The sequence below is a fragment of the Strix uralensis genome, chromosome 2, assembly GCF_047716275.1.
Source record: "Strix uralensis isolate ZFMK-TIS-50842 chromosome 2, bStrUra1, whole genome shotgun sequence".
NCBI classification, from domain to species: Eukaryota; Metazoa; Chordata; class Aves; order Strigiformes; family Strigidae; genus Strix; species Strix uralensis.
The window spans coordinates 39,661,678-39,679,072 of NC_133973.1; the positions used below are offsets into that span (position 1 = coordinate 39,661,678).

At 40.2% G+C, this 17,395-nt stretch overlaps 2 protein-coding genes across 2 annotated transcripts in view; one reads left to right on the top strand and one right to left on the bottom strand.

The window, feature by feature from the left end:
- The first annotated feature begins 585 nt into the window (after positions 1-585).
- On the top strand, positions 586-7,951 carry GATD3 (glutamine amidotransferase class 1 domain containing 3). The gene is made up of 7 exons (XM_074858485.1): positions 586-781; positions 3,476-3,528; positions 4,300-4,413; positions 4,783-4,902; positions 5,744-5,836; positions 6,165-6,321; positions 6,938-7,951. The coding sequence occupies exons 1-7, from the start codon at positions 668-670 to the stop codon at positions 7,064-7,066; spliced, it is 780 nt and encodes a 259-aa protein (XP_074714586.1). The 5' UTR covers positions 586-667; the 3' UTR covers positions 7,067-7,951.
- A 4,925-nt stretch (positions 7,952-12,876) lies between these two features.
- Positions 12,877-17,395, bottom strand: part of LOC141939203 (V-set domain containing T-cell activation inhibitor 1-like) — a 44,984-nt gene continuing 40,465 nt past the window's right edge. Inside the window, exons 7-8 of the mRNA XM_074858484.1 lie at positions 17,329-17,364; positions 12,877-14,557 (exon numbers count right to left, since the gene is read on the bottom strand). Of these exons, the coding sequence (XP_074714585.1) occupies positions 14,454-14,557; positions 17,329-17,364 (140 nt within the window). The 3' untranslated portion in view covers positions 12,877-14,453. The remainder of the gene's footprint in view (positions 14,558-17,328; positions 17,365-17,395) is intronic.

Below are 17,395 nucleotides of genomic sequence, written 5' to 3' on the forward strand. Positions count from 1 at the left end.
TTGTCGTATTATATCTGATCATATATATATGTCTACAGGTATTTCTACAGGACTGCCTTTCTTTGATATAGCTTGTTTCTTTAATAGAGGATTTTTTTAAAAAAAGCTTTTTATCAGGGGAAGAAATTAAACAGCGCCAACTTTCATCACCGGTAAATGTTTCTTGTATCCTTCTCTTCTAAAAGCACTACACTATTTCACAACATCCTAGAAAGAAAGAAGGGAAGCCGTCCCTGTATGGTGGTTTGTTGATCCTATTAACGTGTAGTCTCAGTAGCCTCTTGGTGCTGAGCTGTGCCCCAGTGCTCGGGCTGTGCCCACCTTCTGAGTACCCCCTCTCACTTGCACAAGGAGCCTGGTGCTGCTAGGCTTATGTTCAAAATAAGTCCCAAGGATTTACTTCCATGCGCGTTTTACTTTTTTTACTGCTATTATCACTAAACCAAGGGCCTGTAGGCCGCAGCGCGGACGGGCGCTGCCCCTCCCCGCCTCCAGGGGGCGCTGCCACGGGCGCAGCGGCCTCACAGCACGGCGCGGCCTGCCCCCAGCGGCCCGCCCGGCCCCCCGCTCCGCCGCCGCCCCTTCGCTCCGCCGCCGGCTCCCCGCTCCGCCGCCGGCTCCCCGCTCCGCCGCCGGCTCCCCGCTCCGCCGCCGGCTCCCCGCGGCCATGCTGGCCTCCTGCGGGCCGGCCCTGCGCACCGCGCTGCGGCGGGCAGCGCCCGGCGGCCTCGCCTCCTTCCACTGCTCCGCTCGGCGCCTCCGCGCCGCCCGCGTCGCTGTGGTGAGTAACGGCCGCGCCAGGAGGAGGCCCCGGCAGCCGCGGGCTGGGAAGGGGGGGGCAGCAGTTCCCAGGAGAAAGGGGTTTTTGTACTGCCTGGCTGTTCCTCTCCACTGTAAGGGCGGCTCTGCAGCTGGGTTGGCTCCGGCGGTGGGGCTGGAGTGGGTGGGAGGGTTTGGCGTCGGACCGCGGAGAGACTCGGCCGGTGGCTGCGGCAGCTGGGAAGCCTTGGGAGAAGCTGAAACTGAGAAGATAAAGCTGTTTAGAATTGAGTAACTTGGAGCAAGCCAGAGCAGGAGTGGGAGACGCGTAAAAACTGGCTTCTCTATAGTTGTTTCTGGCCTAGAGTTGGCTGGAGTTATAAGGAGCTGAACTTGCAATAATTTAGAGTGCAAGTGGGGGACGTATGGGCAGAGTTCAGGTGTTGCGGTTTAACCTGGCAGGCAGCGGAACACCCCACAGCTGCTGCCTCACTTCCCCGCCCCCCCCCCCCCCCCCGCGGGACAGGGGAGAGAATCGGGAGAAAAAAGTAAGTAATGAATTGAGCTAAAAACAGTTTAATAGGACAGAAGAGGAAGGGAAAATAATAATGATAAAATAATTAGAATATATAAAACAAGCGATGCACAATGCAGTTGCTCACCACTCACTGACTGATGCCCAGCCAGTTCCCGAGCAGCAGTCCCTGGCCAGCTTTCCCCCCAGTTTATATACTGGGCATGATGTCCTATGGTATGGAGTATCCCTCTGGCCAGCTGGGGTTAGCTGTCCCAGCTGTGTCCCCTCCCAACTTCTTGTGCACCCCCAGCCTGCTTACTGGCAGGGCAGGATGAGAAGTTGAAGAGTCCTTGACTTAATGTAAGCACTGCTCAGCAGCAGCTAAAACACCTGTGTGTTATCAACATTATTCTCATCCTAAATCCAAAACAAAGCACTGTACCAGCTACTGGGAAGAAAATTAACTCTATCCCAGCCAAAACCAGGACAACAGGAAAATTTTTTAACTGGGTTATGCCCTTCTACACAAAGGAGGTAGAGCATGTTAAAAATATAAAAGAAGATGAGATGAAGGACCTACAGGTTGCGAAAGGAAAATTTAGGCTATATATAGCATCTCAAATGGATATACAGTTTTGGAGCTCAATGACAGTCTTTGAAGCTCAGGTTTTACATAATCTTGACAGCATAAAACGTGAATAAGAAGGCATTATCTGCATGAAGAAATTTGTTTGGGGCAGAGTTGGCTCAGGAATGGGCAGAATGCTGGTCCAGATGTCTAAACGGTAACTTACCGGGAATGCTGACATTTCAGCAAATCACAGCTTTTTAAATAGAGAGTGGAAAACAAATGTTACTGTTGACATTTGTGACATAAATTTCTGACTATGGTAAAAGACAGATTTGTCACCAAGTAGGTACTGAAATAAGAGGATAGTGTTTTAGTACTTCGGTTTCAGTGAGTTTCAAAAACATTTAAAAATGTTCTTCTGCTAACAGAAGATAACTTTAGCACAGTTGCTTCTATGTTTATTCAGACTGAATTAAAGATAAAATAAAAAATTGAAAGGTAGAAGGCCGTTTTTAAATATCAGAGCAGCAAAACTGTAGTTAGGGTTAACAATGGTCAGGAGAACATTCATGGATCTTACTAATTCGGTGAAGTGATGGTAGGATGTCATGTCTGTGAGAGCAGAGGACTGGGTGTTGTGATCTGAAAGGCCCTTTGAGTCCAGTGTTTCTAACTAAGACAGTTTCAGTTTTGAGTTTCTGTTCATGTGTCTGTGATTAAAAACTTTCAAGCTGCTAAAAACTGAGATAAAACCAGGAGGGAAGAGAGTAAAGTTAATAAATTGATCCTCTTTAACTGGATTTTTTTCTTTCAAAACAAACAACCAAAGAAGAAAAACCCACAGGAGTTCATATATATACTTTCAGGAACCAGATAATTCTTTGGATTTTTTTGGTTTTGTTTTGTTCTTATAATCACTTTTTTTTCTGGGTTTTTTAAAAATGTTATTTCTCCTTTCTTCTACTTTGTGAAAGACTCTCTCCACCCACATAAGGATAGCTGATTGTGCTTTTTATTCTCCAGTGTGTATAAACAAACTGAAAGTATTTTTACCATGGTGATAAGGCAAAGTATGGCTAGCATAACTGTATCAAAAGTGATTTAGCTATTGATGTCTGAGGTGGATCCTCAGACAAAACACAGCAGCAGGTAAGATAGTTTTATCTGAAGAGCCACCTCAAAGTGCACTTCTATCCTACTTCTGTTTGGTGTGTACCTGGATGAGAAAGTATTTCACATGGATATGGACACTTCATAAATAGACATATGACACCCATTGTGTGCACAGTAAAAACATACCTACAGATATCATGTCAGTTTATTAACTCTGAGGAAAACATGCAAAAGCAAATAAATAAATACTAGTTATTTCTGAGACCTGTCTGTGATGGATAGCTATAAATAGGAAATTCCAGTTCTGCAGTATGTCAAATGGCAACACCAGTGTTAATAGCATGATGTTGACTGGCTTAGCAAGGAGCTTGTTGCTAAGTTGTTTTTTGGGGGAGATGGAGGGAGGTTTGTTGTTTGGATTGTTGTTTGTTTTTTTTTAATCTTACAAGGCTTGTGAAAGATCCTGTAGGAAGTTTTATATCACCTGAAATATGTTCTTGATTTTCTTACTGCAGGTCCTGTCTGGTTGTGGTGTTTACGATGGCACAGAAGTCCATGAGGCCTCAGCGTAAGTTGCCTTAGGAAACTGTAGGCTCCAAAAAAGTCTCCTTTACATTACAGCAGTCTGCTGAACTCAGTTTTGCACTCTCTGGCCGTCAAAATTGCCCTGAAAGACGTATGATGAAGCTTCACAGTTTTCTCACAGCATAGTTGGGAGCTCAGGCCATGTTTTTGCAGTACTTAGTGATTGTCCAAAGATGCAGCACAGTGCACGCGATGCCAGAGCAGTGAGTTTGAGAGAGACTGTCTTTCCTTCAGAAACAGAATTTCAGAGTTCCAGAATCAAGAGAGTTAAGTAAAGACTTCATTTCATAGTCACTTTGAGTTTCTGTTCCTGGGGCTAAATCTAACATCAGAATTCTAATACTCAAGTTGAATTATTAAATTTCAGTGTTAATTGCTAAGAGATGTTTCACGTAGACCTAGATTAAATGTACACATAGGTAAGTTAATCGTGGGACTCTTCCATAACACCTGGGGACTTGCAATGAGAAAGGAAGTTTTTTATTGTTCCTGGTTATGGCATAATGCATAAGAGCACTGAACAAAGAAACTTGTCTCTAACTTACCTGACCCTGCCTCCAAACGGACTTTCTGTTCTGTGTTGCACATTGGTGTTACAAACAGGGATTTTGCTGCTGCGTGCTCATTATGCTTTGGTAGGATGTGTAGTTTTCTTCTTTCAAAATCAGGTGGTAGAATATTTGTAGCAAGAATTAGGGGCCAGATAAAGCCTCTCTTCTAAGGTTTTCAGCACATTTTGTCTCTGTTTTTACAGCATACTGGTACACCTTAGTCGTGGGGGTGCTGAGGTTCAGATGTATGCTCCAGATGTTCCTCAGATGCATGTCGTTGACCACAGTAAAGGGCAACCAGCTGAAGCTGAGTCAAGGTAAAGTCTGTGTTTAATGTGTTTTCCATGACTGCTGAGTCTCAGTCTCTTAGGCATTCTTCAGACACAGCAGCCTGTTACTGCACTTGTTGCACTTTACTGACTGGCTTTAGTAGCTTTATGCTGGCTGGTATTTAATTGGAGAGAAAATACTAAATGAGATTTCTGGACTTGATTGTATACAGTCTCTTAATGCCTGTGTTTCCCAGTAGTATTTCAGAAGCATCAACAGCTTCACTTATTGAGAACCACTGTTCTTCTTGCTTCCACCCTTCCTATCCCTCCTCTTCCTCTGCCAAAAACTTTCTTTAAACTCTTCTGTGTTCAAATGCTTAACTCATCTCTTTGTTTTATTTCTGGTTCTTCAAGGAACGTTTTAGTGGAATCTGCAAGGATTGCTCGTGGTAAAATTGCAAGCCTGGCTAAGCTTACTACAGCAGACCATGATGCTGTGATATTCCCTGGTGGATTTGGAGCTGCTAAGAATTTGTGAGTGGCAACTAAGCATTAGTTGATCATGACTAAGCATATTCATGTTCAACTATTCATAATCAACTGATTCACATAATAAAATCAGGAAGCAATAAATGGCCTTGTTTACTATGTATGTAGCCACTACTTAATAAGGAAAACTCCTTTCAAAGTGTTGTGCTGTTCTTGATGGTTTCCAGTCATAATTCTTAGTGGCATTGTCATGTTTTAAATTTTCCAAACTATGTTGGTGAGAATTCTGGAGTTTAGATAATGCACAAGAAATCCTTTTTCCCCCACCCTTGTGGTGACTCTTTCTGGGCCTGTGAAGGGGAAGTGAAATTAAAACTTCAATAGTTTTAGGCGTTCCTAGTGTTATTATTCTGTTTCTTTCTGTCTGCCTACCAAAAAGTCCCCTCTTGCATTAGAAACAATAAAACAACAGCTAGTTTAAAAAAAAAAGTTAAAAAAAAAAAAAGTGTTAGCCTTGTGGAATACTGATTATCTTGTTGACCTGGCATTTTGTTGGCTTTGAGAAACCTGAATGTTATTTCCCTTTTCTTCTTATGTATTTTTCTTCTTTGAAAACATTGTTGTTCCACTTCTTAGTAATCCTAGAAAGCTGATTTGATAATTCTTATTTCTAGATGTTTATATCAAGTAAGGAGCTTTGTGACATACCAAAGCCTTAAAAGTGAGGCATTTTGGCTAAAGCATTGATGGTGAACTACAGGCATTTTAAGTATATATAATAAGCTATTAAGTTTGTTATGACCCTTGAGAAGCAGTTTCAGGGGAGACAGGCATCTCTATTTGTAGGTTCATACTGAGGTACGTATAAAGTTTCTTGTTGTGGCAGATCTACCTTTGCTGTTGATGGGAAAGATTGCAAGGTGAACAGAGAAGTTGAACGTGTCTTGAAAGACTTCCACAAAGCAGGCAAACCTATTGGGTATGTATGTTAGTTGGAGGGGCATTTGTTTGATAGTGTGTGCATGGAGACAAAGTATGTTTTGTGGAAATGTGCAGCTGTTATTGTTGGAACTAGAAAAAGTGTCTTCTGTTTTGATCAGTTGTAGCTTATTTTTTTAAATGTGTTTTTTAAGATGTGTGTGTGTGTAGGTGTTTGTCAAAGAAGAGGCTAAGAAAATGCTGAGTGGAAGTTGCCTTGTGATGTCTTTTAGATTTGTAAGACCATGTCCATTTGAATCTTTTCAATTCTAACCAATTTTTGAAAGAGTGCCATTGTAGAATTGCTCTTATAATTCTTTTTGTTGCAGTCTTTGCTGCATTTCACCAGTGTTGGCAGCAAAGGTTCTCCCTGGTGCTGAAGTAACTGTGGGCCACGAAGAAGAGGAAGGTGGCAAGTGGCCTTATGCTGGGACTGCAGGTGCCATTAAAGAACTGGGAGGAAAGCACTGTGTGAAAGAAGTAACTATATCCTTTCCTGTTGATTTCCATGTTGAGAGACAATTTAGTAATATGTCATTACAGTAACGAATGCATGCAGGATCTGTGCTTTTCCACTTCCAGTTTAGTGGGAATATACAGTGTATCACGGGTGGCATGTAATACGGTGGGTGATTAGAAACATTGTCTTCTGTACTGTGAAGTTAGAAGCCATTCTCAGTCGTTGCCATAGAACTCCCTTGGACACCCAGTAATGCAGTAAATGCTGAGTGAATTTGCACATAAAACTGGCATTAGTTACAATTGGTCAGTTCTCTGAGATTTTTTTTCTTTTTGTGAAGTCTAATGCTATAATTAAACTGTACTCAGAGACATGTTATTATGGTCAGTAAATTTTGTAGGTTTTCTTGTGCTTCTGAGTATTCCCAGAGATTGCTCTTGCAGTGTTTGTATTGCTGGAAAAAATAGCTTCTAGTATCTTGGATTATAGGTTGCAGCTGTCTTTACAGCTGGATGGTATAATATATTTGGAGGTGTTTTCTTATAGGATAGTGAAATTGCGAGGTTTTGTCAATGGTGATTTATTTTGCAGACAGCATCTGCAAGTGAGACATAGGCTGTGTTTTCCTTAACTCCCTCCTACGAAGCTCATGTGGATACGAAAAACAAGGTCGTGACTACCCCAGCGTTTATGTGTGAAACAGAATTACATAATATCTTTGATGGCATTGGGGCCATGGTAAAGAATGTGCTAAAATTAACTGGCAAATAAAAAAAAAAAGAATTTTTAAATGTAGGATGTAGTATCAAATATAATATGGATCAATGGAAACATTTTTACCTGTGTGTCCTATTCGCACTCCAGTAAACGCTGATATGAAGCTGATTGATTCCCAGCTGCAGGGTTTTCCATGCCCTTTCTGAGAGAGGAGCCTGCAGAAGAGCTTACAGAGTGCAAGCAGTCTGACCTGAGATACAGAGCATTTTCTTGAGTTTTTTCAGTTGGAGAGAGCTATGCAGACATTTTCTGAAACCAGTCCTCCTAATGCACCAGTGTCAAATCATTTCTAGGGGAACAAAAAGAGACTAAAGGTCCTTTCAGAAGCTGAAGGCAGATGTGTTGTAGGGATAGCAGGTGCAGTGGCACTATATGTAGTGGACGAAGAATGGGAGCAAAGAGGAATTAGTGTGTAGTTCAAGGTTTATGTGCTCAGGCCTGTATCTGTGAACTAAAAGCCAGGATCAGCTGTCAAGGAAATAGGTATCTTCCACATCTTAATTTAGCTTGGTATTAATTAAAAGATTAAAATTTTGGTTTTGCATTTCAAAGAATCCTGTTTTCACAAAGGAGACATTCTGAGTATCAATCATCAGCAGGATACATCTTAACTGTCACAACAGTAGCACTTTGAAAAATTCATCCATTGGCCAATTATAGCTAAAAAGGTCTTGAAATGAAGGAGAAAATATCTGCTGATGTGACGCACAACTTTTAAGGATAATATCCATGTTAAAGTAGTTGCATGACTAGCAGTGGATGGAAAAAACAATCTCAAATTATCCTTACTTTCCCTGCCTTAGGGTAATAAAGCTTTCTCCAAAGAAATACTGAATGTCTGGAATAATGATGTATAAATAAATTAATTTCTGCCTTTAACTCATACTTGTCCCTTCACTTTTGTTTGACAGCTGTCTCTCGTAAGTTACACTAGTTGATATATTCTAGCAGTTTTTTTGCTTTTTGGTTCTCTTCACATCTGAGACATTTTTTCTATATAGAATCCATCAGAATCTCCTTCCCTCTTCCAAGTTATTTGTCAACTTTCTATTCAGCAGGAAGCAACATTTCTCAAATTAAACAAAATGACACCACTTACCTTGTATTAAAGTTCCTTTTACATGACAGACATGCTGAAGGGAACATGTATTTTTAAGGGGGAATTGTGTGTTTCATAAATGAAATCTACAAGCCTTAGATTGGGTTGGAGTATGGTAAATGCTGTCTGTGGCTGAAGACTTGCTAGGAATGTGGAATTACTTTTTTTTTTATTGGGGGTAGCAAAGGGGAGGAATGAAACTTGAATATGAGTGGTGAGCATGCTCATCTTGCTCAGTCAGTGTTCAGGGAATAACGTGGTTTTGCTTCTGGAGCCTCTTAGTATGTGATTTATTTTTTTTTTGTCACTAAAAATCATGTTAGGATTTGGAAGATCTGAATTTGTACTTCAAAGATGGCACTGTTTTCTTGGAGGATTTCATAGGGATCTCTTGTGCAGGTCATGAACTCTGGTGTAGGTACACAGAAATAATACACAGAAACTAAGTTATCATGGTAGCAGGCATGGTTCATAAAGTAGATTTTGGACATATTCTGCAACATTTTTCTCGGGCATCAAATTCTTCAGGAAATTTTCAGTATTATGTTGGTAGGAAAGAGAATTTCAAATACTGTCACTGTGTAATTCAGTGCAAATAAAGCCTTTCTTCCATGAACTTTTCTTGTACCTAAGTGGATGTTTTTCATATCAATTTTATACGCAGTTGTTCAGCAGATTATGGGAGGTCATTATTCATATAAAATCTAGCGACATTTTAAAAGTCTGTCTTTCCTACATCTGCAGGAATTTTTTAAAAAAATTGGTAACATAAGAAAGTATCACGAAACAGAGGTGGTATTGAAATCCCTGGAGCAGAGGGAGAACAGCTGCTGCCTGTGTTAGCAGTACCTTCCTCTGCTATTAGAATCATCTACTGAATTGAGCTCAACTCTTCCTGTCAGGGACTGCGAGTTAAATCTTTCCATTAGCTCCCCTCACCGCAGCAGGTTGTGTGTATGTGTTTAGGGTTTCTCATATCTACAGTTCCTAGTAGATGCAGCTGTGGTGGCATAAAGCTTTCTTAGATTCTGCATCTTAGATTCAGGTGTCCTGAGCAAAAAGATGATTTTTTGAAGAAGGATTGCTATTATCTTGCAGCGACCAGCTGTTGCAAGTTGGTTGGTAGATCATCCAGATGTTGCCTCTTTTCACAGTCCTCTGACATGCTTTCTTGAATCCAGATACCCAAATAATAAAGACCACTAATAATCTACTGTGTTCCTTTCTAAGCAGATGCAGTGGTGGTCGTGTGGATCCCTGACCTGGCGACTTCCCAGTTGGATTATCACAGTAGCACATGCTTAGAATCAAGTATGCAAATTAAAAATCTCCCTAATTTGACATGACATCTCATCTGCTAAATAACAGCAGTACTCTGAAATGATGGTCTCAATATCAGAGACTGTTTGAGAGCTAGGGCTGTGAGTTGTAACAAGAGTGAGTAAGGAACCAGCTCCTCCTCGGTGCCTGAAACGTTTTTCAAGGTAGTTACAAAAAGCAAGCTACCCATACGGTGTTGTCAGTGCTGGAAGCTTGGGCATTTAGTGGGGATGGGACAAACAGATATGCACTGAGGAAATCAAAGACAAAATTTTATTTTCAGAAATAATCACATTTTGGAGCATCTTTTTACCTTTTTTTCCATCATTCAGAGAACTTTTTTAAGAGAGAAGGAATCATGCACCAGAATTGCCTTTCATTTTTTTTAATTCTAATTTCACAGTAATGTGCTGAGTGCAAACCTTTGCTACACACATTTTAAAATATTTTTTTATTGATAAAAGATCTTTTAACTTTGGTGGAAGACGTAAGATTGTCATCTTGGCTTTTGGACAGTGTAAATTTGGAGGGAAATTCCATGTGCGTTTAGAGATTAATAGAGACATTTATCTGCCAAGCTGGGTTTTTCCTTTCCTTCCATAGGGCTGTTTGGAGCTGCTGAGGGGTTTGCTAGTTTCAGCCAAGTGGATGGAAGTTTATGATTGATGTGTTTTGCTAAACACTATCAGAAATAAGAAGTGAAAGAATGTGTATTCTTCAAGCCTCCGCAAGGAGGCATGCAGTATCTGGCTTATGGATCTTGCCGTTTTTAATCTTCAGAAAGCATTTAAGAACTTTGTCCTGCTGAAAGGAAGTGGTAATAAATGCCCCTCGTGCTTCTGTTGGTTTTCTAGTGATGTGATGGGGTTAACTTGTGGGGTGTGGGGAGGAGTTGTTACCTCAGTTGTGTTTCTGCCTGCCCCATTTTGCCCTCATTAATGCTTACACACAAAAACCATTTCATAGAACATTTCTCTACAGATTGTTGCAGTGTTCACAAATTTGACAGTGGTGCTTTTTTCTTCTGAAAGCAGAAATGAGAGTTACGGATTGAGATGCATTTTCCGTTTTTACCCTTCAGTTTGTGGCTACAACAGACAGGTTTTGGGTGAATAAAATGTCAGTAGGGGGCACTTTGTGAGCAATGTTCTGTGCAGGTTTTCACTTACCCAGGCACAATATTCTAGCTGTTGTTTTCTGTATGTCATTTTTATGGTGACATTTTGGGTGCATAGAGGGAACCAAATAAATACTGCTTCCTACTTGTTTAACAAAAATAAATAGGAAATCCCGTTCCATTGCAATGGATGCATTTGTCCCGCTGTCTTGTCAAGACTCATTTCTTCAACACGGTAACTTCTTATTTATCCCCCAGAAATTATAATAACAAATATACTTGCTTTAAGCTCTGAAGTCTTCCCATGATATAATTATCACTGAAAAATGAGGACAAGTGTATATAAAGTATTAAAAGTACACAGTGGAGAGTTTTTTGTTGATGGGTTTTTTGGGTTTAGTCTTTGTTTTGTTTCGGGTTTTTTAAAATAATAATGCTATTATAGCCAAGGTGACCTAAACCCGAGGTTTGTAGGGAGAGACTTTTATCAGGCCAAGAAATACTCCTAGTAGGAAACACACTGTTTCTTGAAGGATTTGTGTATTTGTAAGCTTGCAGTATCTTATGTGTGTGTGTGTATATGTACATATTACATTATTTTTTCACATGGGAGCTTAGATAGTCCCCCATCTGCAAATAATTGAGAGCTCTCTGCATTCCAGGGCTTGAATCTTTTGTTTGAACTTCCCCTTCCTTGGGCTTGCAGCGGCTGAGGGGAAGCTTGCTTGTTCTATGGGTCAGCCTTAGCCCTCAGAAAAATTAAGGAACTGATACTTGGTTATCTTTTCAAAGGTGATTTCAGTGGTGGTCAGAATCTCTGTGGAAAGAGATAGAGAAAGGAAGAGAAGAGGCTAAACTGGGACAATCCCAGAAGTTGAAACAGAAATTGCAGCGAGGATTTCATTACTGATAGCAACATGATTTTGTGGTGCATATGTAAAAATAATCATCTTCCATGCTTATTTTCACTATTTTTCAGTACCCTTTGTTCAGCTGCTGAGTATCACGCTATGTGAGTGACTGCCCTCAGGCTTAACTGAAATAACAGTGAAAATTCTGCATCAAATGTATTACATTCATTTCTTGCTAGTGATCGATAACGGACTATTTCTCCCACATCACATGGAACTGGAAGGAGCTCACCAGAAAGCATTAACCAGTTAAACTGGCCTCAGTATAAACTTAGATAAACCTCAAGATGCACAAACTTTTTGTCTCTTACTGGTGTCACTGTCAAACATGAAAAAATGAACTCACTTTTACAGTCATTCTTTTGCAAGAATAATGCACAAGGATCTCTTAAGAATTTCTGTAATGTAGCAGATTATCAGCTCTTGCCATATGAAATATGTAGATGTGGGCCACCAAGGTACTACAAGTGAGAGAAGTGGAGATTCCTCCTCCTTATATCTGTGAATTGTTACTGTGCTGCTTAGTTTTCAAAGCTATCCCTTCGTTTGCAATGAAACTCTGGAGAACACAAGCAGCATGCGCTGCTTGTGTTCTGCACATTGAGTGAACTTTAAGACATATGCTAGCTGTGTCATCACCCAGGCAAGGGAGGACAAATCAAGGTCTGCTAGTCATTCAAACCTTCCCTTGCAGTCTCCCGGGAAAACTGGGAGTAATAATATACTGGGAATGGCATTAAGTACAGCTCTGGGAAAATATAATGAATAGGCATGTTTAAATATCCCAAGTGCTGCTGCAAATCTGAGTCGTAAAAAAGTAGGGTTGTAAGCAACATTTAGAGGTCATCCAGCCTTCTTCCCCCCACCCTTCATTCCTCTTATCTGCTCATGTGCTTACTGTGATTCATGCCAAGTTTGCACAGGCAGGGAGAATCACTTCTGAGGGTGAAAGAGTCAGACAACTCAGAGGCACCAGCCAGCACGGTGCCCGCTCTTAGATGTACAACTGGGCTGTCCCTTCCCACAGCAGTGAGGCTCTGTTCTAGCCCTGCATGCCCACATAAAGGTATTTAAGTAATTATTCATTTGTTCACCCAAGAATTTTTTGCAGCTCTGTAGTCACGCAGCTTCCACTTGTGAGTGGAGGTGGTCATGTTGTTCATGTGCCTTGACACCTTTTCAAAAGTGGAGGGCTGCTTAAGTGGCTACTAGATTTTTAGAAGTCACATGGTCCTTGAGTCAAGGCCAAGCAGGTCAGACTTTTGGGACTGACAGACCCATACCTTTTGGACTTTCTGATTGTGCGGGTAGCCTAGCTAACTGGAATACAAATAAAGAACTCTTAGAGACCAACCAGTTGCTCTCATAATTTTTTTCAAAGTTTTTTTTTTTTTTGAGAAATACATGCAATCTGAGAAACATTTGGAGGGTAGGACACAAAAAGACAATCACAGTATATACAATTCTTATATTCAAATCTTTCTGTGAAGGGGGACCCCAGCTGTTACACTAAGCTGCTCTGTACCCAGGGTAACCTAAGTACCAACTGAGCTTCACTGCAGCAGCAGCAGCAGCACAGGCCATGCGTGGGATTTTGCTCTTTGCCCCACCAGGGGGAAAGGGCCCTTTGTTAAGAAAGTAAAAAGTAACCATCTCCTTTACCTCAATGGATACCATTTAAGCTCTATTTTATTCTGTTCCCTTCCTTGCAAAAACAATCTTGTCTTTCCTTTGGAAAGAGTGGCACTATTCCAAATCAAAACGACTTTATGTGAGTTGGTATGAGTCACTTCCCTCTGCCTGAGGGCTCAGCCAGAAGGAGTGCATTGCAGCCACCGCTGTTCACCAGCCCGGGTGAGCAGTTCTCCAGGTGCTTCTTGGTTCTGTAATAGGGCTGTTGCAGTAGCTCTGGCCTGAAATAAAACTTCTGCACTTTCTTGATATCATTGGTATACAGGATCCTTTCAATCTTAGTTTTACACACAACATCTATGCTATCTGAATTGAACATTTCCAGAACTAAACCAGTTTAATTTACATAGGTATCAGTTACAATTATTCTGACCAGTTTTTAATTCTTTTTTTCCTCCAAAGGTACCGTTTTTAAAGAAGTAACATTTTCACAGTAAAAATTTCTTAACGCACAGTTCTAGCTTAAGAATCCAGCTTTTCCATGATGATCACATTTACCTTGCTGAGTTTCATGACAAAAAGGGAAAATACTGAATTCAGCCTTCTAAAGCTTTTGGCTTATTTAGAAGTGGATCTTGTAGTAATATATCACTTCCTTCCTCTATGTTGATGTTTTATGAACTTCCATCATCTTTCTTGGTCAGCTTCACCCTTCTGCTGAGGAAATGCTACATTTCTTGTGGAAAAGAAGTTGTAACTGATAGCCCATGATGCTTAAGAGTAAAAATAGAAGCTAAAGTTCCACAGGCTCAAGTTTCACAAGGTTTCCATGCTTACATTTCACAAAATGCGGACATCTTCCTACTTCCAGTTTTTCTGACACAGAAGGTAATTACCCCTTCTACTCCTTTCAGTTCCGTTGAAGGACAGCAGATGACATCTTAGGCAAAAGATCTCACTAGGGTCAATTACAATGTGACCTTGTAGTTTTGTGAGTCTTTTATCCTGTCACAAAAGCAAAACCACAAAATCCAAAATAAAATGTTCATACTGACAGCACTAAAACTAAGCTCCAAGAAACAAATGAAGGAGCAGACTTGCCACCTCTGAGTTTTGCTGCCTTTGGTTTTGTGGAACACCAAAATGCGGGACATAAACACCTAGTGCTACATCTGATTTCAGCTAGTGGTGTTTCTTTCATGTGGCTCTGGAACAGTTGTCACACTAACCCTACAGAGCTGTTCTGCCCAGCGAGGTCCTCTGGTGAGGAGAACTTCCCAAGGAGAAGGTTGGCTTCCCCAGTTACAAGTACCAAACCCCCAGTGTGACCAGGAGGTGGAAAGAGAGGGGAAGCATAGCCAGACATGGCACATCAGCTGGGCTTCTGGAGGAAATCTGGCTGTGTCCTGAAAAAAAAGAGAAAGTTCGCATATAACTGGTGGCTTGACAAGAAGTGTATTTGAAGTTTGTGTGACATATTTTACATGAATGCATTGATGGATGATTGTTTATAGATTTTGGCTCATTTTCAAAATTCCCCCTTTTGTGTGTCTGTGTACCATCCAGGAAAAATAGTTTTGAGGTACTGTGACAGATCATTTTTTCTTCTTCGTAGAAAAGGCACAGACACTCAGCCACAATGAATACAACTTCCATTTCTGGATGACTGAGAATACTTGTTTAAAATTCTGGCAGAACAACAACAACTAAAAGAATATAAAATACAATATCATTCTACCTATTCAGGGCCTGAGGTAGGCTTTGTGATCAAGAATCCATAAATAGTGGTAATAAGTATTAAAAAGTCTAGGCCACAGATGCTTAGGTGGTAGTAGCATGGCGTACCACTATCGGTACGTAAGCCACACTGTGGACACAGGGCACAGACTACCCTTGCCACAGATGGTACCATGCTGGATGTAGTACAGTAAAAGTAAAAAAAGTAAAAAAAAAGATTTTGAACCCCTGACTTAAGCAGTAGAGAAATTTTTCCTGTAAATGTTTAGGTCTTAAGTCCTTCTCTGGGAAGATCAGGCTGTATATTGTTTTCTATACCAATTCTTAGGCTGTTCCTACTGCTGTGGTATCAGCTTTCAGTATGATGCTGCAGTTAACTTATCACTAGTAGGGGTACTTCCTCCCTCTCTTCCTAGAAGGAGTATGTGGTATTAACATGTAAAGAGCAAGTAAACATCGGACAGTCCTCAGTAGTGTTTTGAAATAAATGTAGGATTATAGCGAGTCTCCTGGCCTCTTGTGACCTCTTCCAGGCCTAGGCACTTCTCATTTTTCCCAGAAAAAATTTAAAATGAGTTTTGATTGACACAGAAGGAGTCTTGCAAGATAGTGGCAGTAAAATTAGGCTCTTTAAAATAATTCGGAAAAATAATCGATGTAGCAAGTAAACAGAAATGAAGCAGAAGTGAAACAGATCAAAGCTGTTTCTGTTTTATACAAAAATAATAAATATCTGCTGATCTGGCTATGGTGACCGTGAAGTATGAGAGCTATTTCTGCACAGAGTGTCTTTGTTCTCAGCAGCTCATTTAGCTTTTCTAAGTCCCTTCCAAAATAACAACTAATACAAACCAGATTCTTTTCCTCCCTTTCTTAAGAAATTGCTGAAAATTTTAAAAAATGGGAACTGCGGCTGATGATTTTCTTTAAAAGAAGTTGACAATGGGAAATATTTTTTCCTTTTTGCAAAAAATTATGTCTCTAAAGTTAGGCTTTTGTTCTTTCCTCTGTCCCCAAGCCCCCCAAAACCCAGAAGTACAAGAACCTTCAGGTGTCTAAAGTGTGTGATTCAGTTTGTTTATCTATAGCAAAGCTGAAACACTGCTGCTTGTCCCAGTCACTTTTTTTTTTTTTTCCCAATGTAAATACCTTTTCATGGTAAGAAATAGTTTATATTAAGGAAAAGTTGTCACAGTTTTTGGCCTGGTCAAACATATATACAATTATCTCCTTTAAATACAGCCTACTTACCTTTTGGTTTTGAAAAACTTCTACTGCTACTGAACTAAAAAGTTTGACCCTTAATAATTTCTTATTTCTTGTGGAAAGTAACAGCTAGAGATGCTCTAGCTCCTGTTCTGTTTGCTTTTATAATGTTATAATGTGGTGCTGTGTCACTGAAGGCACGTGATACCATCTTGAATTTAACTTCATATTTTTTAAAGACCTTTAAGCCAGCTAGTGGAGCTGTCTTAGGTCTAAAAAGGATATTTCTTGTAATTTTTCAAGCTTTATTGCTCATGAAATACAGAGCTGATTTTTTTATTGTGTGGTCATGAAATAAAACACTGGAACATTTCCTTAGTTTCTCTTTGAGTTTATTGCTGTTTAATCTGGCTGTAATGTTGTATTGTGGCTGAACTTAACATGTTAACTGTAATATAATTATTGTTATGTAATGGATTATATCATTCGGCTACACTGAATAAAACGCAAATTGCAGCTATTGGTTTTTATATGACAAAATGCTACATGTTTGATACCAGTTTAAGATTTTGTAGAGCTAATAAGAATAATTTGGCTTACAAGCAGGATTTTTATGGGAGAATTTACTGACAATGGCATGTCGGAGCAGGACAGCACTTCTGTATTGCGTCCGCTCCAGAAGTGTATACAAATGACCCTAATGTAATTCTCTGTAATTATTAAACCTAGACATTAGCATTTGCACTGTACTTTAGAATTGCCTTTGGATGAGGTCTACTTTAATTTTCGCAGAAGAGCTTATGTGGAGTCATTAATCATGTATTTTTAGAATATTAATTACCTTGTTTACCCAAAAGGACCCCCCCAGATCTCTTGATCTGGTAGTTCATTCATACCAAGGTAATTTACAAAGGTCTTAACTCCCAGAACCGAATGGCTTCCATGTGACTTGTTTTTTATTGATTTTTATGATGCCCATAATGGTGAGTAGCTTTATGGACTAGTAACCACTGACACTTCAGTGTTTTTCTTTCTGCAGTCTAGGTCTGTCTTAGTGGTGGAGATATTTCTCCCTGTCTGGGACAGCTATATTTTGCTAGATTTAGTAAGAGAGATAAAGCACCGTAAGTCTATTGGACTTTCTCTATTCAGCACATTTTACCATCTTGCTAATTCAAATTAAAGTACTGGATGATCACTTAGACACATAGCAGGTTAAGGAGTATTGCCTTACCAGAAGGGGAAGGTGCCTCATCAGTGATAGGTGGAGCTGGAAAAAAAACACAATAATCAAAATCATT

Coding starts and splice junctions, on each gene's coding strand:
- GATD3 (XM_074858485.1), top strand. CDS start 668: ATGCTGGCCTCCTGCGGGCCGGCCCTGCGCACCGCGCTGCGGCGGGCA. Junction 782..3,475: donor GCGCCGCCCGCGTCGCTGTG/GTGAGTAACGGC, acceptor TTCTTACTGCAG/GTCCTGTCTGGTTGTGGTGT. Junction 5,837..6,164: donor AAAGCAGGCAAACCTATTGG/GTATGTATGTTA, acceptor TTTTTGTTGCAG/TCTTTGCTGCATTTCACCAG.